This window comes from Buteo buteo, chromosome 10 (genome assembly GCF_964188355.1).
Source record: "Buteo buteo chromosome 10, bButBut1.hap1.1, whole genome shotgun sequence".
In the NCBI taxonomy this organism is placed as follows: Eukaryota; Metazoa; Chordata; class Aves; order Accipitriformes; family Accipitridae; genus Buteo; species Buteo buteo.
Window position 1 is genome coordinate 33,747,693 of NC_134180.1, and position 26,474 is coordinate 33,774,166.

General features: G+C 39.5%; 1 protein-coding gene across 2 annotated transcripts in view; it reads right to left on the reverse strand.

The window, feature by feature from the left end:
• Positions 1 to 26,068, reverse strand: part of TESK2 (testis associated actin remodelling kinase 2) — an 83,186-nt gene extending 57,118 nt beyond the window's left edge. Inside the window, exons 1-3 of one of the 2 annotated variants that reach the window (XM_075036981.1) lie at positions 25,893 to 26,068; positions 24,159 to 24,216; positions 17,545 to 17,848 (exon numbers count right to left, since the gene is read on the reverse strand). In XM_075036981.1, coding sequence (XP_074893082.1) covers positions 17,545 to 17,766 — 222 coding nt within the window. In that variant the 5' untranslated portion in view covers positions 17,767 to 17,848; positions 24,159 to 24,216; positions 25,893 to 26,068. The remainder of the gene's footprint in view (positions 1 to 17,544; positions 17,849 to 24,158; positions 24,217 to 25,892) is intronic. The other variant, XM_075036979.1, reaches the window with a different exon arrangement.
• Between the last annotated feature and the right edge of the window lie 406 nt (positions 26,069 to 26,474).

A 26,474-nucleotide genomic window follows, 5' to 3' on the forward strand; every position in this document is an offset into this window, starting at 1 on the left:
CATCCCTTGCCAAAACCCTGCCAAACTGTTTAGTTTTAATCCTTTATCTCCTTTCAGGCCACCTCTGGGTAATGAAACCATGGAAGTGATGTTTCAATCACCTGACTGCTCCAGAAGCAAAACTGGTAAATATTTTGAAAATATTGCTGATCCAATTTAACATTTGTTTACAAGGTAGTTTGCCTCAGGCATATGCCTGTATACTCAACATAAACAGGGATTCACTCATGCAATTCAAACCTTTCACTGATGCAACTTGCAGATTGCTGTAAAGCTTTTAAAGCTGTTGACATTATTATTAATTAGGGTTCCTTGCATATGAGAGCAAGTAACCTTTCAGCGATGTCTGGATGATCATGTCTCTGCTTAGAAATATTCTGACAATCCTACAGCTGCTTTCCCATGCTGCTTTGCACATGCTTCTGACTTCTCAGTCTGCTTACCTATGTGTCTCCATCTCCGAGGTCACAGTAACCAGATATAGCCTCCCTGTTTTATTGCTGGCAGGCAGTTAAACTGTCCCTTTGCACTCTGATTCTTCTAGGTTCAAAGTACTTTGTCAGCACTTTGACCTGGCTATGGCTAGCTGCATGGCCTGCCTGCTCACTGCGTCTCCAAACCATGTTTTGATCCTGGACCTTACCCCTTCCTTTAGAAGAGACTGAGAAGTAGAGGAAGTCATGGATCCAGGTACAGAGAGAGTAATATATTTGTAGGAAATCTCATAATAGTGATTGAGCAGGGCTTACATTCAAAAGAACTAGTCGCTATATAAACGCTATACCGAGTTCACACGAGCAGCATCCTGCAAAAATTGGTGGGTTTAATTTTCAGCTTGCTGCTTAGCTACAAGGTTCTTTATAATTAAAAACACTGTAAATATCATTTAGATAATTATTTACTAAATCATATAGATATGTCAGGGCTTTCTGAAAATCCAAACATTCATATTACCTCCACTTTTTGCCTGGACTGAAGGAGAGGAGCATTTAAGCAAGAGCTGAAATCTAGCCTGATTTCATCTTTCACAAGGCCTTTTTGATCTGTATTAACTGTACCTTTCCAGCTGGCCTTTGAATAAGCATCTGAGGAACATTTCCTAATATTGATGTTTTAAATCTGCCAATACAGCTTTCAGCTTTGCCCCTAGTTTTTCACTGCATTTTCATTATTTTCCAAATCATCACTATATAGCTGGAGGTATTTTGTCACTATTCTCTTCCAAAACTGCATTTAATTGCTTTCCAGTTTTTCCTTACCTTCCCCTATTCTGGTATCCAGCCTCACTGCTTAATTACATTTACAGATCTTTACTTACACCGCTACTACATAAAATCATGTTGCCCTTCTAGCTTTAGCACCCACACCAATTCTTTCTTCATTCTTTTACACACCTCAGTCTTCATCTAGCCATTTCACCTTCACCTTTCCTGACATGTGTCCAAAGTACCACTTTAAAAGCAGCCCTCTCTAGTCCAAATATATGACCTTTCCTGAGTTTGCTTCCTGTTTCTGAGCTCACTGTATTATCCACAAAAATGCTGCACATATTTTTACTTATACTGGCTCACCAACCTTACACTCACCAATTCAAATATTTCCTCTGCGTTCAGCCTGCAGCCTTCATGTTAGTGACATATACAGCAAAGGTCAAATAGCTTTTTACTTATCTATGCCACCTTCTATCAATCTCTCTTCTGTAACAATCTGTGTCTTCACCTGATTTGCGAGTATTTTCTCTTGCAATGACAAAAGATCAAGACATTACCTTAGTTACCTTCCTATGCCGTTTGCACTAACTATGCTATATAGTATAACTTTGATTGACTGAGTCCACAATAAAGCTAGTGAGACACATGAGATGATAAAAATTATTATTGTTAAAGAGAAAAGGCTGCATCATAGGACTTCCTGCTAAACGACAGGGAAACAGTCCTGAAGCAGACAAGCATTTGGCTGTGATGCAAGACCTCTCTCAAAAACAGCCTACTTCCTTGCTGTGACAGCAGAAGGAATCTTTAAAAAATAGTTAGGGTTCGCTGCATTTTATTCAAGTGTCACAGTCAAACCATCAAGTCATCATGCTCATATGGACATATATTCATGGTATGAGGATGAATGTATTAAAAGAATGCCCAAACTCTAGGTTTGAGTGAAGAAAGCTCCCTTTAATTGAGAAGACAAACATGTTCTTCAGCTCAGATCACACTGTTTGTAAAACTGGAATCTCAAATGTTTTTCTAAATATTAAAATGTACCCACAGTCAGATACACATGTTCATAGTAGTGATGCCTATATCAAGTCAAAAATCTCACGTCACTAGGAAAATTTGTAGTGACAAATAGAAGCTTAAAGAAATACATCAGTCCAGATAATATTAAGCTGCTACGTTGATCCTAGGGAGTCAGATTGGGTTGTGGTTGTTTTCAGAGTAGTAGAATATAATGTCACTATACTCTAACTTCTTGCAGCAAGGGAGAAGTCTGCCAAGTGTAACAAAATTTTGCCAAACAAAACTAGTCAGCATGTGTTACAAGAGCTTTAGCACAGGTTCAGACGATGTACAGAAACTAGGCACAAAACAAAACCCAAAATGTTTTAAAAGCCCAACAGTAATTGTGACTCCACTAATTTCTATTACTAAAAACAATTGTGAGAAATACTCAGAAAAAAGTTGGAGCCTTTACCAGTACAAAGGCTTGGTATTTGTCATCAAACATCCTACTTCGATAACTTTAGTAACTTCTAGCATCACTAGTTCAGCAAAGTAACAAGTTGATACTTTGCAAATCCATTTGTGTGTGCCAAAAAACCCTCAATTTTTCTTCTGTATTTTGTTTTTCTTCATTGCCCCCTGTAATGTAGAACCAGGGCCCAAAATACAGCATTCACTTATTTTAAACAATAGGAATCTGTGCATATCTCTCTGCCGTTAACTTTATCAAATCATAAAATCAAAAAGAGACTACGGTCTTATTTTGAGAGAAAGCACAAATTAATCAGAGGACTATTGTTCCACAGTTTGAGATGAGATATAAACAGGCACAGCCCGGATGGGGAAGTTGACCGATTTTGTAGCCAGTTCAGCAGAATGTAACTATATAAATTTCCCTTTGCAATCCAGGAGAAGGAACATGGACCCACCTCTTAAGTACTAGGCAAGAAAATGCAGGAGAGCATTCTTATACCACAACCTCAGTATATAGCTCAACTATGTACTTCATAGCTGAGTCATAATCAGGAAAGAAAAAGAAATACTGCGTTTCAAGTACAGAACTAAGAGCTTATTCTTCATTTTTAATGTTAGCTATCATCATGAGCTATCACCAGCTCATTGAACAGCACTAGGCATACTACTTCACTTACTTTCATTCCCTCTTTAACTGTATCTATAAAATGGAGGTGATATTGCTATCTGCCTGCCAGGGAAACTGGAAGTTTGACATCTGCAAATGACTACTGGAATATCCAAAGATAATACATAATCAGATACTGTATCTGTGTCCATATTTTCCTATTTAATTTTTAATACTTACAGTTAAATATTTCCTGTGTTACTATGGGTTTATCTTGTATGAAAAATGATGGTATTTACATAATCTGCAGATGCTTTAGAAGAAAAAAAACACTTCAGGCTGAGTTCTCCTGACATATAATTGCACCTTCAGCCTTTTACAGTATATTAACAGTCTGGTACTGAGCATGCAGTCCCCCCACTGTACCAATGATGTAATCATTGCTATTCATCTAACACATTCGTTGGGTTTGTTTCCAAAATCTGTATGGGAACCTTGAGAGAAAGTTTTATTTTGGGCAGAAATAACTTCCTTGCATTTCCTTTATAAATCTTGCAAATAAATGTTACCATGCGTGAGTAAGGAAGTCAATCTCACATTTCAGAACAGAGCCTGCTGGCATACAACTATTGCTACTATAATCACAATTACAGCACTAGGACTTGACCACAACCACAAGTAAGAAGACAGCAGGGAGTTTAAAGGAGCTACATTTTGCTTACTGGAGGATACTTAAGGTTTGATAAATTGCTACATTTAATAACTTTCAAGCTATAGCCAAAACCAAAAGTTCTAAGTAGTTTCTTGTTATTTAAGCCTCCATGGAACTGTTCCTCTTGAGAATTAAGCTCTCCTAGCAAAAAAGCAGCTAATTAAGTATATACCATGCAATTTCTTATGTATCTCATCATTGTCAGTAAAGGCTAGGAAGCACAAGAACTGGATTTGCAGGACTTAATTGCAGGCAGCTGATGTGAAAGTTACAAACTGTCATTAGTGACTCAGTGTTAGACATATTGTCAGCTATGGATTAGTTAACAAAGCAATGCTGTCTCAGTATCGATTACTCCAGCGGATGTTTCATAGCTCTGTCCTCTCCTCAACCCCTAATCCAACAAGGCTATCAAACAGAAGGCTCCACCCGTGCAGAGCCGTGCCTACTGCTGCTGCCCAGCACGAAGGGCCATGCAACCACCCCGAAACACTCTCAGGCAGTGACAAGCACAGCGAGATCAGGTCAGCAGCCGTGGCAACTCCCAGACACAGGGAGCTCACACAGACAGGAGAAGTGAGTTCATATAATTTGGATATGGCCTCAGCAGCTACTGGGAACACAATGTTTTGGATCACTTGCATACAGAATTCCCAACAACTGAAGCAGTAAAGACTAACAGAAGCCATATCATACAGGTTTTGGAGTTCCTTTCTCTATTCATTACCAATGGCTATCAAGGGGCTATGAGAAAGCATTCCCTATGGATCTGAGACTGTAAACAATGTCTCTTTTCTGTTACTGCCATCAATAATAATTTGCACTTCTCATTCTTTAGATTTCATATTAGCCAGTAACACACACGTATATTACTGTCACACACACATTCTCCAGACATAGGCAGTGAAATCCATCACTGAAATATATTTAACTTCCCCCCCCCCCCCAATACCAGTAAATAAGTGTTCAGAGAGGCGTGTCACAATGATCTTAAGTGATGCACTCTTGTTCTCTAGGCGCAGTCCTGTCAATACTGGACATATGCCAGCACAGTTATTTGAAGAACAGTAAATCAGCACCTGTCTCTCAGTATCAGCTATGAATGAGCTTACACAAATGTGCATGTTTGCCAGCTGGCAAAATGCAGAAAATCCCAGAGCTGCCAACCCAGCACATCTCCATCCAGAACAGAAAACTAAACAGATCATTTAACTGTGCTTGAGAAATTATTATGGAAAACAAGACAAAAAGCACACAAACATTTCTATGCCAAGGGAATCTTGCCACCTGCTTTGCCCCTGGGAAACTGCGCAATGATACTCAGATTAGGACAACTTTTCTTCCTGAAGAAAAATCAAAGGCCCAAAGGACTCTGAACTACAGAAATCACTGTACTAAACGCAAAATCCAACCAGGGGGTTATCTCTTATTGCAGTTACAGTACTTGTTACAGTATCAGAGCCTTTCTTATTGTTGACAGAATTTGTGAGCGTTCTCTCTAGTTGTGAGGACAGCAAAGACTTACCTCGGCCATTCAACATACCAACTGCTCAACAAGAATTAGAAGAGGCCAAGATTCCAAACAGATGATAAGTACATTTCAAAATGGACAACTTTACATTAATTTACATTCATTTTTTTGACTGAGTATTCTTTTAGCATCAAATTGGTTTCAGTGATTTTTGTTCTGGCTTTTTACTAAAGAAAAAAATCCATCACTTTCAGTGTATAATGACAGTTCTGCCATATTTTCCAGAGATTTCTTTCTTCAGCAGAGAAGCTGGCTGACCAAACCAGAGAAAGTGAAACATAATATAAGCAAAACTCTTTCCCCCATTTTTTAATTTGCTTCACTCAGTATAGTTTTTTAGACTTTACTTGTAGTAATGCCGAGTAGGACTGTAGGAAAAAGTATTACAGAAATATGATTTTGAAAATTTTCTTAAAATTTTTCAACACCACTGCAAAAGGCAAGGCTTTCCTTAGACCTGCTACCTGGTGACAGCTTTTGAGTCACTCCCAGTGTTTCCTCAGCTGATGTCATAAGGTGATTACAACACACACATCTTAAGACTTCTAGCCAGAAAATAAATAAATAAAAATCAGAACTTATTTCAGATAACAAATGTGAACTAGCCCTCCATTCTACTTTGTATTTCAAAGCATTCTCAGTTCTGCTAAATGTAAGAGTGCCCTGCAAGTCAGACAGGTAATTCTGAATTTTAATGATATTCATGAATAGGGATGAAATGAGTATTTTGCCCTGATTATACAATCCATAAAGAATAGTAACACAGATGAGGTTTTCAATTCCTGTATTAATGATCTGTTGGAGTAAGGCCTATTTATTACTACTTCTCCCCACAGCCTAAGCCCTATAAAAAGCACTGGCTAATTAAGTGACAAGGACTAGGATGACAGTGACTTGGCACCTCAATAACCAAAAAATCATTAGGAAGAGGAAGACAACTGTCTGGTTTAGAGGTTACCATACAAATCATCTTAGCAGTTGGTAGAAGGGTTCCAAAAGGCTGATACTTCACACATCAGTGTGAGACAAACCAAACTTACAAGACTTCTACTTTGAGTAAGAAAGCACCAGCATCTTCAGGATTTATGCCTCATCTCACCTCCGGAATGGTACTTCTTCCTACTCCTGACAAGCACCAGAGTAGAAAGAGACTGATGAGAACCACCTAGCTAATATAACTCAAGAGCTTGACATGAAGTTTCAAAGTTATTCTAGCCTTCTTGGCCAGTTTATATAATACACAGAGTGACTGTATTCCCAAGCAAACAATTAGTGGCATGTTTTAACACTGTAAATTCACATAAGAGACCTTAAGCCTCAAATACCTTGCTTCTGTCATCCTCAGCAAGGTGAAAGAGTTTTCTCTACTAGTCAGTAGGGGAAGATTTTCAGCTTAAAATTTAATCCCATTGAAGTGAGACCAAAAGGCACGTGTGGACAAGATCTGCTGTCTTTAAACAGGCATCACATCACACAGGGAAAGCAGTGACAAGTGCAATGGCTCTATCCCACTGCGGCAGAATGAAATTCAAAAAAGGAATAATGCACCACACCTGAGTGAGGGAAGACACCCACTGCTCAAATGGGTATCACTTCTCAGTCACAAGGTATATTCCCCATGCCTACAAGACCAAATATTAGATCCTCATAACCAATATGTAGAATAATCCACTTACTCATTCCCTACTCATTTTCCAACATACGAGGACTTCTTCTGCCACTGTATATCATAATCAGAGCCTGAAGTATCTCATTTTCCCTGATGTAGCAACACCAATCTCAAGGAGAAAAAAACCAAACACTTCAGTAAAAAAAAAAAACAAACAAACAAAAAAACCCAACCAAAAATCCAATTGTCTAGACCATTAGTTTCCAAAATTGGTGGCCTTAAACTGTTGGTAGCTGTAAATTTCTCAACACCTTGCCAAGCCTAATCAAGAACATTTTAAAAAAACAAGATGACTACAAATATCATCAATGAACCAACAGGAGAGAAAAGATAATTTCTGGTTGGTGAGGCTGTTCCCACAGCCATTTAATTTTTAAAAATAAACACACTTCTTATTACAGCTTCTAGCCATTAGGCCTTATTATGCCTTTTTTTCACTACACTGAAGAGTACCTTCAAACAACTATTTTCTCATTTTAAGACTGTTTATGCACTGTAATGACATTGTTTTTTATACACCAAACACGTTAAGACTGAAGTAATTCACTGATCACTTTTCTAGTTCTTAAACCAATCTTTATTGTTTATTTTTCCCCATATTTTGACACCAAGTGTTATAGTTATCCAGCTTTAGAAAAGTCAAATATCCAATGTTGAAAAAGTATTTAATACATACAACTAGAAAGTTTCCTACAAATGCTTCATAGGGAAGTAAAATAAACTACCTTTTAAGCCTATCAAATAGTCCTACAAATATTAAGGTTACTGTATGATCTCACCTCTAATATTTTACAAAGTTTTTGAAGAACACCTACATTTGTTCAGGCCCCTGATCAGGCTGCTAATTCCAGAGGCAATCGAAAAGGATCCTTTCCTAGTGCAAACCTTACACTGAATGTTCAAAACAACACACTAGAAAATGGGACAACTTTGAAACAGAAGCAGTAAGGACAAAGAAAAAGCATGAGATAGATTTGAGGTTTCCTGTGAAATTTCACATTATCAGCTGACTTCTACTTCAGTGCTGGCTTCAGAATATTTTTAACCTGAATAGCAGAAATACTTCCTTATGAATCATGCAGAAAGGTATTTTTGTTGTACTTCAAATTTCTAAATCGACAGTGTTACTATTTTGTTCCTTAAGACAAAATGGCAATCATTCTAAATAGAGAAGGTATGAGATGATGGAAAGATACATAGATGACGGAAAGCGAATCTTCCAGATGCTTTCTCACTTCTTCAGTAAGTTTTTACCATCCCTCTACCATGAGCTTCTGCCCTCTCAGCTCAACCAGATGAAGGGGCTGTTCATGCACATCATCTTCACAGGAAGTCAGAGTAGCCTAATCTACTGCTAGAGGTTTTTCAGTGTGGCTTATGATGCAACCACTCCTCCCTTGCTCAATAAAATTGATTCTTCAGAGATACCTGGGAGTTAGTATCTTCCATTGCAGTAATCTCTACTATCAGTTTTAAAGACTAGGTTAAGATGTCCACAAAGAACGACAGATAGAGCTGCTTTTGCCCTGGGACAAAAGGATGAAGAGCAAGATGACATGAAGTATTTTTCAACCCTATGCTTTTGACTCCACAAATCTATAAAGCAAAGAAAAACACATAAAGACGTACAGTGTGGTAGGAAGGCCTAAACAGTAATAAATATGCCAAAGCTTGATGTAAGCAAAACTTGCAGAAAGCAGTTATGCCTACTGGGCAAGAATTAGTTTCCAGGAAAAAAATAAGTGCAATTATCTCCAGTATGCTACTAATGACAAGAGGAAGACTCTTGTTACTGCACTGTAAGTCTGGGGACATGATACAAGTTCATACACGCACTGTGTTAACCAAGCTATAGTTCCAGCAACACTAAATCTCATATACAACACCTACCATAAAGAAAAACAGCTACACAAAATTAGTTTTCCCATCTTCCTCTACATAAAACACACACAAGCATTCTGCCCAATTAAGTCATTTTATGGAGATATTGATGTCACCTTGAAGAATGTAATGTTGGCCTAAAGTCTGGTGACAAAGCAGTGAAACTGTTCAGAAGCAAAAGCCAGAGTTGTACTAAAAGCCAAATTCATCTTATTTTGGTATTAACAATGAAAGGAACTTTTTCCTATTGTCAGTGTTTATGCTGAGAGTTTTGAAATAATAATGAAAAGGTTATGTTAGGATTAAGAAAAGTTTGTCTCCAGTCAGAATGCCCAGAATCTCTTGATTTACGCTGACATTTAACCCCTTCCTCCTTAAAAGCATTCTGGAGGGAAGGTATTGGTTTGACAGTCCTGAAGGGCGACATCCCATTTCTGTGGTAAACAGGTACACAGAGAGGAGACAGTAAGAACTTGCTTGTAGAATCCTGGAAATGTGCTGGGCCCTTGTCCCGCAGGAATGAGCTCTACACCAGTTCTACTCTTGGCCATCCTGCAAAGACTGGCAATAATGCACAGACTCACATTTAGATTTAAAACACATTGACAATTCAAATATTGCAGTGCCTGCTTATCTGTCAAAACCCAAGTTAATAAAGATCCCAGTTCTGGAAAGTGCAGTCTGCAAACTCTGAGCCACTGGTTTCCAACACCTTCTCCAGTGGGATTTTGCTGAGCATGGGCTGAAAACCAAGCAGCAGCTCCCTTTCCTTGAATTCAGATTCACTTGCCCTTTTTTCTGCACCTTTTCCATGTTCCTTTTTGCAGTCATCCCCTCCTTTTAATCTGAATTGGCATTCCCTTCTCTGCATGCTCATTTATAAAACTACTCAAATATCTCCTTCCCTCCTTCCACACACTCACAAGACATTTTACTCTTGGAAGAAGGCCTCTGTTGACATGATATATCACTAAATGCCACAGGAAAACTGAACCCTCTGTCAGTAATGAGTTGCTAGTAGAGTCACTAAGCAAATAGACAGGACCAGCTGTAGAAACAACTCAAACTGGGAAGTTTTAGCTATAAAAGGATAGTTAAAAAAAATAATAATAGTAAAATATGCCCTGGATACACCAAAGGAAGTTCTAGAATCTTCTATAATGGAAGTTTAAAGGACAAGCCTAAAATAGCTGCCAAGAGAACACATATACTTAAGCCTGGCTCAGCTAAGGATACTGTAGTAGTTCTCATAACATCCCTTCCTAGCTTTACATTAATTTTAAAATTAGGTGACAAGTTTTATTAAGCTTTATGTATATTGCTATTGTAAAACATTAATACATGAACACACAAACTTCAGTAAGACATGTGACTTCATGCCACAACCCACTACAACTAGATTAAAGACTGGCTAACGATAGCTCAAGACACACTTGTACATGACAAAGCAGCATAAGATAGGGAAGTCTTTTAATGAGCTTCCAGAGGAACTGAGCTAGGCCTCCTGTTACTGAATATTCTGCATTCACTTCCAGCTCAATGATGGAAGTTGCCACTCAGAAAACTTTGAAACTTCAAATTTTGTAGCATTACCCTATGTTATTTCACTAGAGCAGTGAAGGCCAGTTCATATCTTACGTCCATCTGAGCAAAAATTAACAGACCCAAAGGAAAAACTTCACTATGAACAAGGATTGAAGGCTACAGAACAGGAGACCCATACCCATTAAACATAAGGTGCTAATGTGCTATGATAACAAGTGGTGTGCGTTATAAGAGAGTGTAACACAAAGCAAAATGATAGTTTTTACATGTCACTGTTAAGAACAAAACTAGGGCATTCTGAGTTAGGAAGTCCACTTTAAAAAGACAAAGATGTTGGAAAGACTTAAACCTGTATTGCAAGAACTAGGTCATTTCCAGAGGCAGCATGGGACAGGAAAGAAGACAGAAATTGGGACTACTTAACACACCAAAAGCGTCAAAACCTAACTTGATAATGTACATCAAGTTTTATAGGGAGGAAAGAAGAGGTACTAAAAAGACGCTGGCCCAGCCAAAACAATACAAAGAATAACTGCGTGGACTAGCAGGTCCAGAGAGTAGGAAAGAAGAGGTACTAAAAAGACGTTGGCCCAGCCAAAACAATACAAAGAATAACTGCATGGACTAGCATGTCCAGAGAGTTCACGTTAGGTACAAATTTACAACAGTGGGATTACACACTGAGCACTGGAATCCACGCTACTGTCTTTGAGGTCTTCAGTTCAGAACTGAATTAAAGAACCAACAACAGGCTGGGGGGGGGGGGGGGGGCGGGTATACCTGTATCGTATGTGGTATCAATATATGCTGTAGACAAAATACCAGTTACTGGTAAAACATAATGTGGCAGGGTGTGTGTGGATGACCTAATAACTCTTCCAAGCCTTAACTGTTTGAGAAGTCCATAATGCCTTTATTTTTAAACATATAGTTTAACCATGAGACATAATGGGCAAAGTATAACATGACAATAGATATTCATGTCAACCAAGACACTTTTTTTTTTGTCAGGTGACCTGTCTATTCTCATAACTTTGTGTCCGAAGTCCTATGAGTTAGCCCCTCACTCTATTGTACAGTTGCTTACTCTGCACTGTTTATTCTAGTTAGCAAGTTCTGTCAAACCTAGGTCAGAGGCCAAAAGAAGAAAACGACATCAAACATTTCTGCACTGGACTCCTCAAGGCCTGCAAAATTATAAACAAACACAGAGAGATATGTTAATCAAGCAGAATGGTAATAAAGTCATAAAGCACAAAAAAAAAAAAATTGCTCTCAATGAGTCACTTTGGGAAAGCTAGATCAGTAGTATCTCTCAGATCTATCACAGATGTTCCAGAGACCAAGCCCACCAGCATGACAATGTGCCTGAGAGACATAGTATCAAACGATACAAAACATAAAAGATACTAGATAGCGTACATTAGAGGTAACAGAACTACCAGTTTTATCCTAAATACATTACAAGTATTTGATAAAAAAGAATTATATATGTGTTCTTCACACTACCCCTAAGCACAGCTCCACATCAGCCCTGTTTCTCCTTTCACATTAGACAGCTGGATGCTGCTTATCTTTAAGGCATCTTGAAGACATTAAATAAATATGAGAAACAGGATCCTAACCTCAGGCACAAGGTATGTATTTAGACAGATGCACCTTCCCTGATCAGTCAGCACTTTTGAAACTCAGAGCACATAAATTTGACCATACAAAATAAAGACTAGCAACTAATTGATGAATTGAGGACCATCATTCCAAGGTATTCAGATAGGAGGCCTTACACCATAAGCACATACAGCATGAATCTCCTGAGGATACTGACCCATATGCACCCACCACCCCTCTTGTTAAGTCAACCAAAGTACACTGCCCTCTGTTTTCTGACTAGGCCTCACACCTGAATAGTGCTAGTTTCATAGGCTATGGAGTCCATACATCACAGAATAGCAGCGACCTATTTCCTGCATTTGTTTCTCATGGGTATCCATGTCATATCAGCACATCGTATCTTGTTTTTCATATGGCTCTGATGCATCTTACAAGACATCTTAATAAATAAGCCAGACAAATGTGATCTAGAAGGAACTACTATAAAGTAGCAATGTAAAACCATAATCAAGGAGTAGCTAGTGGTTCACAGGTAAACTGGTAAGATTATCATGTAGGACTCTGGAGGAATCTGCCTGAAGTCAAACCAAGGAGTGAAGGAGGGCCAAGCACTTCTGAGGCAGGATTAGAATTAAAAAAAATATTTGCTGCACAAGTGCGAAAACAGGAAAACTGTCTAGCCAGAAGTTCTGCAGAAAGGATCTCAAGTTATAGGGGATCATAAACTGAGTACTTAGTGCTTGGTGCTGTTAGTAAGTATGCTGAAATGGGAGGGCTGATTTCCATCTCAAAATTTTTCTTTGGAGGCACCCATGCTCAGCTGCTTAGTATTTTGGCTATAAAAGGCAGTTTATTTTGCATTATGTCTTATCCATCTTATATTCATAGGCTCATCCTTGCCCATGCACCATTAAACAAGTATTTCACTAACTGATTTTTTTTTTTCCAAGTATGCACCTTTTTCACTGCTCACATGAATAACCTTCCCACGTTTATGCTTAAGATACAAACTATACTGACATATTGTTTAGAGTATTTCATAAGATGGAATTTTTTTCTCTGATGACTAATTTTGATTAGTAAATCTCTTGACTCCTACAAGGTTAAAAGCACAATTCAAGGTGGTCAAGACTGTGGCCTTGTTGACGTGAGTTCTGTCTTCAAATTTGATCTCTGCCTGTCCCAAAGATAATCTTTGGAAGGCTGCACTAGCTTTAGCAGTTTTGTCAGAGCATGTTCCCTGACAAATAGAAGTTATTCTTCTCCCTGTTATACATATGTCAACTCTCTAGCTGTTGGGGAGGGGGGAGCTTTCAACAGTTAAGCCCATTATTACAATGGCAGTGAGGTGTCCCCTGCACTACAGAACTAATCGGAGTGACCCAGACAAATTGTTTTTCTCCTCTTGAATTAATCTTCTGATGGTACTGCTAATTAGATGGCTAGGCATATTTAAAACAGCAGAAGAACTGTCGGCAGTGAAACATCTATTTTAGCATCCAGAATTGCCCAAGACAAAACCATGAATTCTTCCCTGGCTGTCAAAAGACTTCACCATTCCTCAACAGTCAAAACCCTCAAATTCCCCAGTGACCACACCTGTACAGCAACATGACCTTCCCAACATGCAAACACACAGGAGACTGAATTTGCACAATTCTATATTGGACCAATGATCCCTGTTTTCATGTATACATGAATAATAAACTGCAAAAAGTCCATTTTTAACATTCAGCCGAAGTGCTGAAGTATTTCCAGTCTCTCTCAAAAGTTCAGCTACAGAATGCAGAGCCAACAAGAACACCCAAAGGAATTTTACAGCAACTTGAATATTTAGTACTGGCTTTGAACCTGAAGATATATTTGAATAGAAAAAGATCCTGGATTTTAGTCTGACTGCTGTTCCAACACATACATTTTATAATTAATAGTATCCATTTCCTAATAAAGTATTTAGTTTCAGTGTGATGCTTATCTTCCCCACAATTAATTACAGCTCTATCACCCCTTACTGGTCTTCCCAGCTAGGAATTTAAAGGATTGGGATCATGGCTGGGCATTGTTCATTTACATAAACAGTCTTTGCCTACCTCAATCTTAAAAGCAAACCTCAGTGTGCTGCACTTGCTGCTGAAAATTAGAACAGGCACTAGTGAATCAGCTGCTTCAAACTAGACTGCTAATGGTTTAACTAAGTTCAGTTTTTCCAAGCTAGTTTCTGTAATACTTAATACTCAGGTGAATGTGAGTTTGAAGTGTTATAGTGATGGCTAACAAAATCAAAATGCTAGTTTAATACTTTATGCTGAATAAACCACAAAGTTTAATTTGTGTATGAATAGAGGTGCACTAGAAATGCTAAAAGATCATTCATAGCACATATGACCATTAACATACACATCTAATCTGTAATGCACTCCTATTCCCAAGTCAAGAGAAGGCAACTTCTATCCACTGTATTACAAAAGGAGTTTCCACCGAAAAAGTTGGAGGGGAAGAAACCATTGAAAACAAATGTCAGTTACATAGCAAAACAAAAATCCCAAACGCTCAAAACAGTCCAAGGGTTCTTTGCTAAATCACTTGAGTGAACCCAATGTATAATACTCACAAAACAATAGACAAATATATAACTGAAAAAGCTCTCGTGACATGAGGTTTTTTGAGACACCTTTGCTAATTTAAAGGGAAGGCTTCATTGGTCTTGTAAAGTTACTTATGTAGTAAGTCTAGAACTATCCTGGATTCTTCTCAAGTTCAAGACTATCCTGGATTTTTCTCGAGTTCAATCATTTAGCTGGGAGTCTGCAAATCAGACTGAACTTTAACTGTGTCAAACCATGAGGCTCTCCTTCCTGGAAGCACATCAAGGTTCTTGCATGAAATCTGATCATCAGCACAGTAGGATTAATGACAGAGGTGGTCAGGTTGATAAACTACCAGAACAGAAACCTGCTTAAATTGGGTATGGAACTGCATCTAAGATAAGGTCATAATGCATTCTCACCCCTTTGTGCCAAAACTGAAGCGAGACCTTGTTTGATGTGAAAGAAAAGGCTTTATCACTCATTGTCTCCCTGCAGGAGGTCTGTGGTTGTTTCTGGGAAAACAGACACTAGATACTCAGACTACTACCATTGCTCTCTTAAGAGTAATGCCACTGATTGCAGACTGACACCACGTGATGTCTAGTTTAGCTTACTGAAAGGGGGAATGGCAGGGGAAGGTTTTTAAAGAGTTAGCAGACTTATTTATGCACAGGAAGGTAAATTGGATATCACGGATTTCTCTCAATCAACATAAGTTCTCAAACAGATGTTTACCTCTGTATGCCACTACCTGACTAAACCAAGCGCTCCCTTAAAATAAGATATTCTTAAATTAATTACTATGAGTGCTGGAAATTTACCTTTACTTTTAGTCATTTTTTCCCCCACCTACTTTTCTTTCCTAATGATCATTAATATCATACCTTTCTGCTGGCTATACAAGCACCTTGCCTCAGGGCGCTTCTCCATGATGTTGCTCACCAAGGCATGGTAGAATATTATAGCTATTCCACCTAGTAAGTCTGTTCACAAAGTATGTAGCTATTTGACTACAAAACTTTTTGAAGTCCCAACGTAAATACGATAGGCAATACCACTATAGGATAAATTCATAATGTAAGCACTGGAAAATCCAAGCATTAAAGAGGGCTAAATCCTGAATTTACAGAATGGGAAAAGACACAATGTCTAATCAGTAACACTGAGTTAAACCTAAGACAAAACTACTCCAAAACATGAATTCTGAAATTCACACAAACAAACCAAGGTCATTATTCCCCAGTTATTTAGAGGTGACCCAAGTCTATTGGTATCCTTACACACTTCACAGCAGCTTCGCCATAAAAGCTGTAAAGATGAGCTCTAGTGGCACACAGAACTTTACAAATCAGTTAATTTCACATTAAGAAACGTCCAGATACAAAAACAGTTGCTACAAATGCACTACAGAAAGTTTTCCAAACAAGAAAATAAGAAACAAAAACCAAAACCAAACCCTTTTTTCCGGTTGGTATACAAGCTGGCTTTATAAAGAGGTGCCCTGTACCAAGTCTCCTACACATCCCAAATAAAATTCTTCATGTCTGCCCATTTGAAAGAATTAAAAACTTGTGTTAGTGGAATTTAATTCCATATACCTAGCTAAACAAAAAACTTCTGTGGAGTGACTTGCCTTTACACAAGAGAAGAGATATATATGGAGATCAGAATGCCTTTGGGTATTAAAGCAACATTAAGATAATTTTCATTTTCTAATTCACATACCTATTCACAGCAATAAAGCTTGATAAGAGGTTTTTTGATTTAATTTCTTCAAGAAAAGACCACATGAAGTGTCATGGAATGGACTTAATATATTGTGAGATAAAGTTTTCTGGCATTTCACTGAAATGGAAATAATTTAGAGGGTGACTTCATTTAAAGTCAGGAACTAGGACAAGGAAACAAATTATTTTTGCAATGTCTGAAAGCCTGGGAGTCAACTCAATGTCTTATTCCTCTACGATAAACCCTACCAGAACAGTCAGAACAGCAGAAATATCACCAGAACTACAAATTGAGGTTGCCTGTACGGTTTCACAAATTGCTTTACAAAGACCTTACCCACTTCCCAGCTTCATAGCAGCAAGTCACTGACAACATCAGATTTTCTCATTCATACTGTTTACTTCAAACCAATCTCTGATTGAGTTAGAGGCATGGCATAACAAGCAGCAAAGGAAAAAGAGAAGAGCAGCTAATTGTATTGTAACTTCAGTGCAATAAATTTTGTGGTTTCAAATTCAGTAATCATGTGTAGATCTCCTAACACACACATCTATTATTGGGAGGCAAAGACTACCAAAGGAATGAGTACAATCCCACAAAATTAATAAAATAGCTAAATTAAACACATTCATGCTTACATATGAAAGAACCAGTAGCCATTGATGTTTAATATACTACATGAATGCAAAAATACATGGCAGAGACCAAAAGATAAACCAATTTTTTTTTTTAGCTTTTACTGTTTCTCCCAAATAGCCTCTGTACCTCCCCAAATAAATTACAAGTGATAAAAAAACTGCTGGAAGGGTGACAGAGGAAATATTTAAGACCCGCAAGCTCTTCATCACTCATTCATCCTGAGTAAAGCAAATATAGGAACAAACAGTCGACTTCAGTGAAAAGTACTTCTGCTGAAGTCTTGTACATTCTCAGCACCAAACATGAAGCAATCAAGATGGAGAGGAAAGAACTAAACACACACCTTGAACACCTCAGAGAAGAAACCAGAGCCAATTTTCTCACATGTGAAGTCATCGAGACGAGTAAGTCTGGAAAAGGCACTTATCAGGGCTCTGTATGAAGAGGTACAAACTCTTCCTATCTGGGATGCAGTCCCTTCTCCTCCAGCACCACCATCAAAGTCTTCAGCGCGCTCCAAGCGTGGTGGAAATCCTGCTATTGAATTCCGCTTACTTCGGTCCATTTTGAAAACAAGGTTTTATTTTGCTAAGGAAGGACTTCTCACATCTTAGGTAATTTGCTGTCTTCTCTACTCTTGTTGGATCCTAAAATACAAGATATTGAGATTACCATTATTGTAAACGTATCTAATAATTTTGACAGGACTCCAACACAGCTGACATCAGTTTAAGGGAATAAGAAAAAAAGCAGAAGATATCCAAGTGGGGGCACAAAAAAACAAAGAAAAAAACCCACCACAACCAACCACACAGCATCATCAGTAAAGACAGACAATGTAATGAGCTTTTCCTTTAGATTCATGGAAATACCCTATGGTCTGGCTACTACGAGATGAATAGGTTTGGAACTCAAAATTTAACTGGTAACAAACAACTTTCATTCCCCCCCCCCCTTTCTTTTTTACATAAGATCTGGTTGCTAAAGCAAGCAACTAAGCAGGAGGAAACCCACAAAATGTAACGTTCTATTCTACTTCAGTAGCAGTTGGTGACCAATCTACTGCTATCGCAAGAAACCATTTCACATTAAGGAATGCACAAGGGATCCCTAACTATAAAAAACAGATCAACTTTCAGTTGACATAAGGAAAATTATTAGCTGTCAATAACAGTAGCTAGAGCACCAAAACCTTTGTTTTTAAAGCTTCCACCTGTGACTGTTTCAAGACCAATTCCTCAACTGGTAGGAACACAAGTTTAAATCCACTAAAGATCCAGCCCCCAAATTTATAAAAACATCAACAGCCCTGCTACAAAAACAAAGTATTCTTATAAGAAACTGCCAGAACAATTCTCCCCACAAACACTCTTTAAAGCTATATTAATTTCAGTTCAACTGAAAACACAGGAAACAAGACACATTTGCCAAGTAGGAGAAAAGAAAGGGAAAAAAAAAAAAGGGAAAAAAAACAACAGTAAGGGAATTTTTCGATCTTTTTAAGAGGATGATGAAGTAATCAGGATGACTCTGGGGCCCATCAAATTCAGCTTGGACTGGCAGACTTGACAGGTGGCCTACTTTTTTTTTTTTTTTTCTTTAAACCTTAGACTCGGGAGGTTATTCATCTTTTCCACACTTCACTGTTCATTTACAGCAATTTGGTGAGCTCCTACAAAACCTGAACAAAGTGAGCAGTCACAGAGAGGATAGATTTCTCCCTCTCTTCTTTTTTTTCCTGAGGGCAAATGAAAAACTGGAGGGAGGGGAAGGAAACAATAAAATTAAAAAAAAAAAATGGTGGACAAAATAATCATGAAGCAGGGAGCAGGCCAGGCAATTATACTTCTGTTTACACAGATGTACAGAACCTGAACAATACACTAAATTTGAAGAGCATCTCAAAAACAGAGGCACACCAGCTGTCTTCTGAATATATAGCAGTGCTGCTACAGCCATGTTTTGTGTGCAGTGTATCTTTCACAGATGCTCTGTGCCAACACATCAGAAAAACACATAGTCCTTCCCTGCCTTCAGAAGTAAGCTCTGTTGAACAGCATGAAATTAATTTGAGGTTGTCCTCTCCAAAAAAGAAAAAAGAGAAGAAAAAAAAAAACAAACAAACCCAACAGCAAAAAAAAACCCTCCATATTTTTCAAGGGTGTTTATTTCAAACATCTTAACACTTACCTCTCTAAATGGGAGTCAGTGGGTATAAGAGAGTCTCACCTGGGCCTGATTAAGAAAATCTAATCTCTATCAAATCCTACATTGTGGTATTCCTACAGAATTTTATATGCAGACTCCCACACGCATGAGCTTACTGCACTTCTCAGGTGATAGTACTACATAGTCAAATGTTATGGTGTGGCCAACTGCCACACAGAAGATCAGGATCCAGTTTCTGACCTCATATTCTTGCCCCGTGCGCCTTGAGGGTCTGGAAATGGTACAGAAGCACCATGGGAAGATAAAGCCTGTTATATCTCCCCAGCTGAGAAAAATAGCCCAGGGAACCCCCTCAGCTGTTGAGAAGATGCCCAGGGATTTCCATGGCACATTTAAATAACTCCTTTTGATCTGAAAGGGACAAACTATCATTTGGTTACTTTTCAAGGAGATAAAGAACTGTCTATGGAAGGAGGATAGATGGGAAAACATGGTGTTAACAATTAATTTTCTGGAACAGAAGATGCAAGTATCTTTGCAGACTGACCAGAAAACCTGCTGTAATTGAAAAAACAATTTTTTAGAACTTACTTGCATCGGAGTAATACCCACATGCATTAGACACTTTCCAAGAAGGAAAAGTTTTTGCCCCAGAAATGCACAGTCTGACACTCCAGTATCCCAGTAAAGTCATATGAAGTGGACCCTGGGGCCTGTAGACACCCCTGCTAAATCTAGTGAAACAACATATCCCCACTGCAGCCCAGCAAACTAAAGCAACTTGTAAATCAGGACTGTAAGTTTAAGTTCTCAGGCAAAGCAAGATATATGCAAAAACAAAATAGGGAAGATTGCTGTTGTCATAACTAGAGGAAGATACCAAGTTAGGTAAGCGATCTTAAACAGGAGGAAAAGCCTAACTGTCTTAAGTATCCAGATACCATTAACAAAAGATCAGCTCTCAACATAGTCTCTCAATTTATTTAACAGGAAAAAAAAAAAACCAAACCCAAAACACAGAAAAACAACAACCAACCTCCCTCACACATACACATCCTTTTGATTGAAATCACATGGTGCACTTTGCAAAACTCTATACAAATCCCACAATGAAAGAAGAGATTCAAAGTACTCCACACAACGTAAAGCCCAGAAGGTTTTGCCATCTGGATTCCCAAGTAACCCATTCCTTCATTTTTGCCTGCTAGTTTGCCTTCTTTCCAGACAGCTACACGAAATCCTTGGAAATATTAGGATAGAGCTCCATTTGTCTAGTACTCTGCCCAGGACTGCATACACAGAATTAGAGGAACATTTCAAGTGGGCATGATTCCAAGTGGGCCTCCTGTCATTTTGGCCAATTACACTAATGATCACATTCTCAATGAAATCAACCAAGGTTTAATTGACTGTCAAGTCAGTCTGAGGTACTTTAATTTACTACCTTGTATGGTTAATTAAAGTGCACTGAACAGAATCCAAGACTAAACTGCAAATCCTGCAACTAACTAAAAGGCTGTTGGGTGGTTTTCTTCATGTTAAAGTTCAGCTTAAAAACTCTTAAGATGTGCTCAACAGCCAGTTAAAAAAAAAAAAAACCCACACCACACTCTAAGAAACATTTCCCAATAAATTCTCAGCTTTCAGACCAATTTGGCTGACATCCTTATACAAGAAAAATGCACCCCACTCTGCCAAGACAAAAATAATTTAGAAATAGACCTCTCAAAATGCATACCTGCTCTACTCATCCATTTATTACATTACTGAAAAGTATAATTTCAGGATGTTTCATGCCCTACCACATTTTAATTTCTTGGTTTAAAAAAAAAAAAACCAAAAAAAAAACTTGGGAAAAAAAATCCATGTTAATATTATTTTAAGATCAGTTTCTCCACTGCATGAATGCATTATTTTTTAATTGTAGAAACTACTATAAATACAAATACTATCGGCATTTATTTGGTTAATTAGAGGTTTGGCTTTCAAAATCAATGTCTAAGCCTGCAAATATTTAAAGATGGAAATCCCACAATAGCACATCAAGTTATACCCCACACATCAATGTAAAACTAACAGGTGACACGTATTAGCCAGTACTTAACATGTTATACTTCATAGACATAAAAACGGGTAAGGCTTCTCAACTTTAGCAGCATCCCTTTAATGCCTCAGGGTATAAAACAAGATCCTTCCAAAAAAACATTTCAATTCATTACTAAGATGTTTTCTGCCCCCAGTATCTTTATAAATATCTGCATATTTGCACTCAAATGTCAAACTCACAATTTCCTAAAAGATGGCCTTAACAACAACAACAACCATTTTTAGACACAGAATACTGTCGCTAGGCATTCAGCCTGGAAAGCAATAAATCTGGTGGATGCATGTTATTAATTTGAAAAGGTTTTCTGAAGAACAAGATGCCAAAGCTTTGACATAAGTAATTTGCCAAGAGTTAACTATTTAAACTCATAGTCTGATGTAGCTTCAAAACCCAGCACTACAAAAACATGAAAGAATTATGCTGGCAAGTGTCACTCAACAAAATAACAACGTGGGGGAGGAAGGAAAAAAAAAAAAGAAAAGAATTCACTGCAGTAATGTGCAAATTTCAGAAAAGCTCCGAAGGAATGTAAAGAACAAAATCTTCCAAAGACTGAATTGACTTTGAGGTCATTACCCTGGAGAAAAAAAAAAAAAGAAAAAAAGAAAAAAAAAAAGAAATTAAACACAAGAAATCAAATTAAACAGGTAAAGAGAACCAGGCATTCCACAATTTTGTTCTCAACTGCTGTTATTCACTTTCCCAACAGAGGAAAGTTCCTTGGTTTATCCATAACTTAGCTTCTTGTCTTTGGGGGAAAGGTAGTATCAAATATTTACAGACAAGGTAGCTACAAGTACCAGAGCTTGCACTATGTTTGGCCCAGCTCATCCTGAAGCTGAAGTCTTTTTGACTACTTTTACGGGATAAGTCTTAAGGGTCCAGTTTATAGTCTTAGTTACGACACTGTACTCGAACATGAAAATCCCAACATTTTCTATTTTCATTTAGGTAACATTTTGCTTTAATTTCATCCCCCCTGTAGGGGATAATTGCTAGCTCGAGCCAGTACTGTCATAGCACAAGCTTCCCACAACTAGGGCTGACATTCCTCAGAAGAGACCTGCATTAGCCCTACTACACCACTCCAGAAACGGGAAGTCTGCTAAACTGCATCGTGGTTTTATAATGCAAACAAACCTCCACAAGAGGCTAAGCTGAAACAAACAGTTCATTTATTTTGTGACTGTAGCCAAGTTTGAAACCAGTAAGGGAGACTAGCCATTAACTTACTGCAGAGCTCAGGATTCAGGGCCAAGGTTGTACGTTTAAAAATATTTGCATCAAGCATAGGTATAAATTCTGGCACATACTTAGAAGGCAAATACACCTGGGGAGGGGGGAATATTAAAAACCCACAAACAAACAGAAAACCACTTGATCTTTAAGCCCATAGTATAACTGCCAACAGTTTCTAAGGTCCAATTATAATACAAAACTAAACCTCTACAGAAGGACCTTGCAAAAATCCATTCCTCTCCTAGCCTGGTTTTACTCACTCCAATCCACAGTGCAGACAGACTCTAGCCTAGTTACAGAGCATCGTTAGAGTTAAATAATCACTCAAGTAGATCATGCACAATACACAGCTGCTGCTTCAAATGGATAATTTTAATATATTAAGTTTGCCTAACAAAACAGAGCTCAGTGAAGACACTGAGAAGCAGCTCATGCCTTCAAGGTGTCAGCAGGCTGACATTTGCTTAGCTCTAGAGAAAAACAAAGGGAATCAAAGCTTTCCAATACCAACAGGTATTGTAACATCTTAATCAAGGAATTTCCCCCTCAGCCTCTCCACCAGGTTTACGACGGGAAGCAACTTTCTTTTCTTTTGATGCAGACAGTGAGACAACCCAGCACAGCAAAGGCAAGAAAAGAGAACAAGAATGCTTGAAAGAGGGATGAAGATAAAGTAAGCAGGCTGAATTTCGTACCTGACTGACCTCTCTCGGACACAATCTTACATTTACACATCATCACACAAAACAGTCAATATTTATATTTTGCAGCTAAAAGTATCATCTCCACGAATATTTAAAACACATTCTGTAATCCACCCTTAAAATACAGCTGAAACACCAGTCTGTGTTACGGGTTTCATGTTGCGGTGAGACACCCAGTACCATGTTTGCTTCAGGTACCAGCTGAACTAACAGAACAGTAACACAGTCTTGACTAATTTATTTATGAATTTTTGAAGTGAGAACAGGGCTTCCCCAATCTGTTGTTGTTAAGGTATGGCAGAGATTGGAGTCTGCTGGTATTTACACATAAATCTGAAGCACCCTGGGTACCAAGGGGAAACATTTAACTCACAGTCTGTGAGCCACAGACCTGGAGTGTACAAAGTCAGCCTTCAAAAGTTATCTCAACTAACTCCACTCCTGGTTGCAAGAGCTATCACAGTTCTCCAGTGCAACCAATGGGACAATCATATCAAAAAGTGGCTTCGCCACTACCAGAAATGTGTTCACCTTAAGAAAAAGCGACAAGACCATATCAAAAGAAGCTTACTATCCAAGTCAGAAAGAGGACTTGGCAACAGACAACAGATGGAGCCAGTGTGATACAGTTGCCAATTATTAGATGTACTTAATGATAAATACACAACTTCAAATGAGCATGTTAGGGAACTAATAAGCAGGAAAAGAGCTTAAAAAAAAAAAATTATGAACACTAACCTTTTTGGCTCTTGCCTAGAAGAGCACTCATTTTTGTGCCAGGCTGCAAGATACCATGCTGCAAAGATACAATAAAAAGCTTTGCCATTGTGCAGATGCATGATTCTTGGCTACAGGAAGAATACAGAAAGGGAACCTATGATGCAAGTGAACCACAAGCTTCATTCTTTTCTGCAGCAGACACAGAAGCAACAGTCCCCTCCTTTAACCCTGCATTTCTTTCATGAATTTATGAAATCATTTGCATAAAGAATTACAATGGCAAAAGCAAATGTATAGAATCGGAGGGTATAACTAGGTGACAGGAGGCCTATACCACCAGAACACCTCATTTAGACCAACTTTCTGCTTCTACAGCCATAAAAATATTAAGCACTGAAGCAAGGATTGCTGCATCCCTACCTCCTGCTCCACTCACACTGCCAGTTCACCCTAATGAAACAGCACAAAATAAATTCCAAGCAAAAAGTGTAGGAGAGCACACACTTGTCACCAGGTACTGGGAACACATGCCTCTGCCTTCAGTTCAAGCTACTCATGTTTTGCATGCAAGTTTTACATGAAGACAAACCAAAATGGACAATGGAATTACACAGCCATGTCTACAGCTGTACAGTATACTTCTGCAAGAGTCAGAAAATTACATTCTTATTGGCCTATTAGGATATGGCATGCAACAATAATTTCCAAAGATTATGACTAAATGGAAAGGTTTATGGCTGGTCTACTGGGCATATGAGAGTTCCTCATTAAAAAAAAAAATCTTATCTTAGGTTGTAAATTCCACTGCCTAATTAAGTCCATAGAACTGCAAGTCTGATGATTTTGCAGACAATAAATACGCTAGAACTCTGATCTCTACTGAAAAAAAAAAATACTAATAATTTCAGTTGAAGCATAAAGGCTTCTCATAAATTAGCCTAAATATTAGCTGTAAGTCTTTTTAGGGGGACAAACAGAAAGGTATACACTTAAATAAAATTCAGTTCAGTACTCTTGAAATTTTAGGTGTCAACTATCAAGGTACCACCTATCAGAATACCCAAGTGGAAAGTGCCCCGTACTTAAAGCGAATACAGTTCCCACCCTCAAAGGAATGCAACATTGAGAGTGATCACCTGCATTTATACAGCACCTTTCATCTGAAGGCCATAAAGCAAACATATATGCACATACACCTGAACAGTCGAGCCTGTCATTAAAACATGATTCACGTATTCTTACAGGGTAGCACTTAAAATAGCAAAACCCGAGCCAAGCTTTCACACCTCCTGGCAAAGTGACCAATTTCAAGGCAATCCTCATGTGGCTGGGCAAAGATCCCAGCCGTGTTCAGGCAGACCCTTGCCCCCGGATCAGGGCACGCGTTTCCTGCAGCCGGCTTTCCCCGCAGCGCTTAGGAGTCCTGCAGCGCCCGCTCCCACTCTCACCTCGTCCCAGGGACGAACGCAGCCCACCCCGCACACACACACACCTGCTCACCGAAACGCATCACTCACCTCACCGCATTGCCGGGGATGGCGGCGGGACCCCGCCGGATGCCCCTTCCCCTCCGCTACAGAAGGGTGCCCTTCCCCGGAGCGGCTCCTCTCGCCCCCCTCACCACCGTCGGGGGGTGCCCCCTACCCGCAAGGACCTTCCCCTTGCTGGATACCCCAGAGAAACGCGCGCCCCCCCCCCCCCCCAGCCCCGCGCGCGCTGCCCCCCTACCGCCGCGCGCGCGCCGGCCGTTACCTGAGCGGCGGCGCCAGCAGGGCCTGCGGGCGGCGCGGCCTCTCATGGCCGCATACCCCACCCGCGGCCAACCCCCGGCCCCTCAGCAACCCGGCGAGGGTCTGCCCCGCCGCTGCGGCAAGCGAGGGGGCCCCATGTGAGGAGGGAGCCCAGCTGCGGGACCCGGGGCTGTGATCGCCGTGGCTCCTCCTCCCCGGCCGCGGCCCCCGCCTCCTCCTCCTCACGCGTCCGCCCCCCCCCCCCCGGCGAGCGCCACCGCTGCCGAGCCGCCCACAGCGCCGGGGCGGTACCCGACCAGGGGCCGCCCTCCCGAGCAGCCAATCGGCGCCGGGAGAAGCTGAATGGACGGTGGCGCTCGGCCAATGGAGGAAGGGAAGCCGGGCGGAGGGACTCGCAGGTAGTCCACGTGAGTGCCCCTTTCTAATTGGTCATAAGCCACTTGAGAGGCAGGCAGTTTGGCCAACCATTCGAGCGACAACAACTCCCGAGAGAAGAGCGGGAGCCAGTTGCAGGAAAGAGAGAGGGGCGTTGCTAGGGGCGCCTCGCTTTCACTGGTTAGCCCTTGAGGGCGGATTATAAATA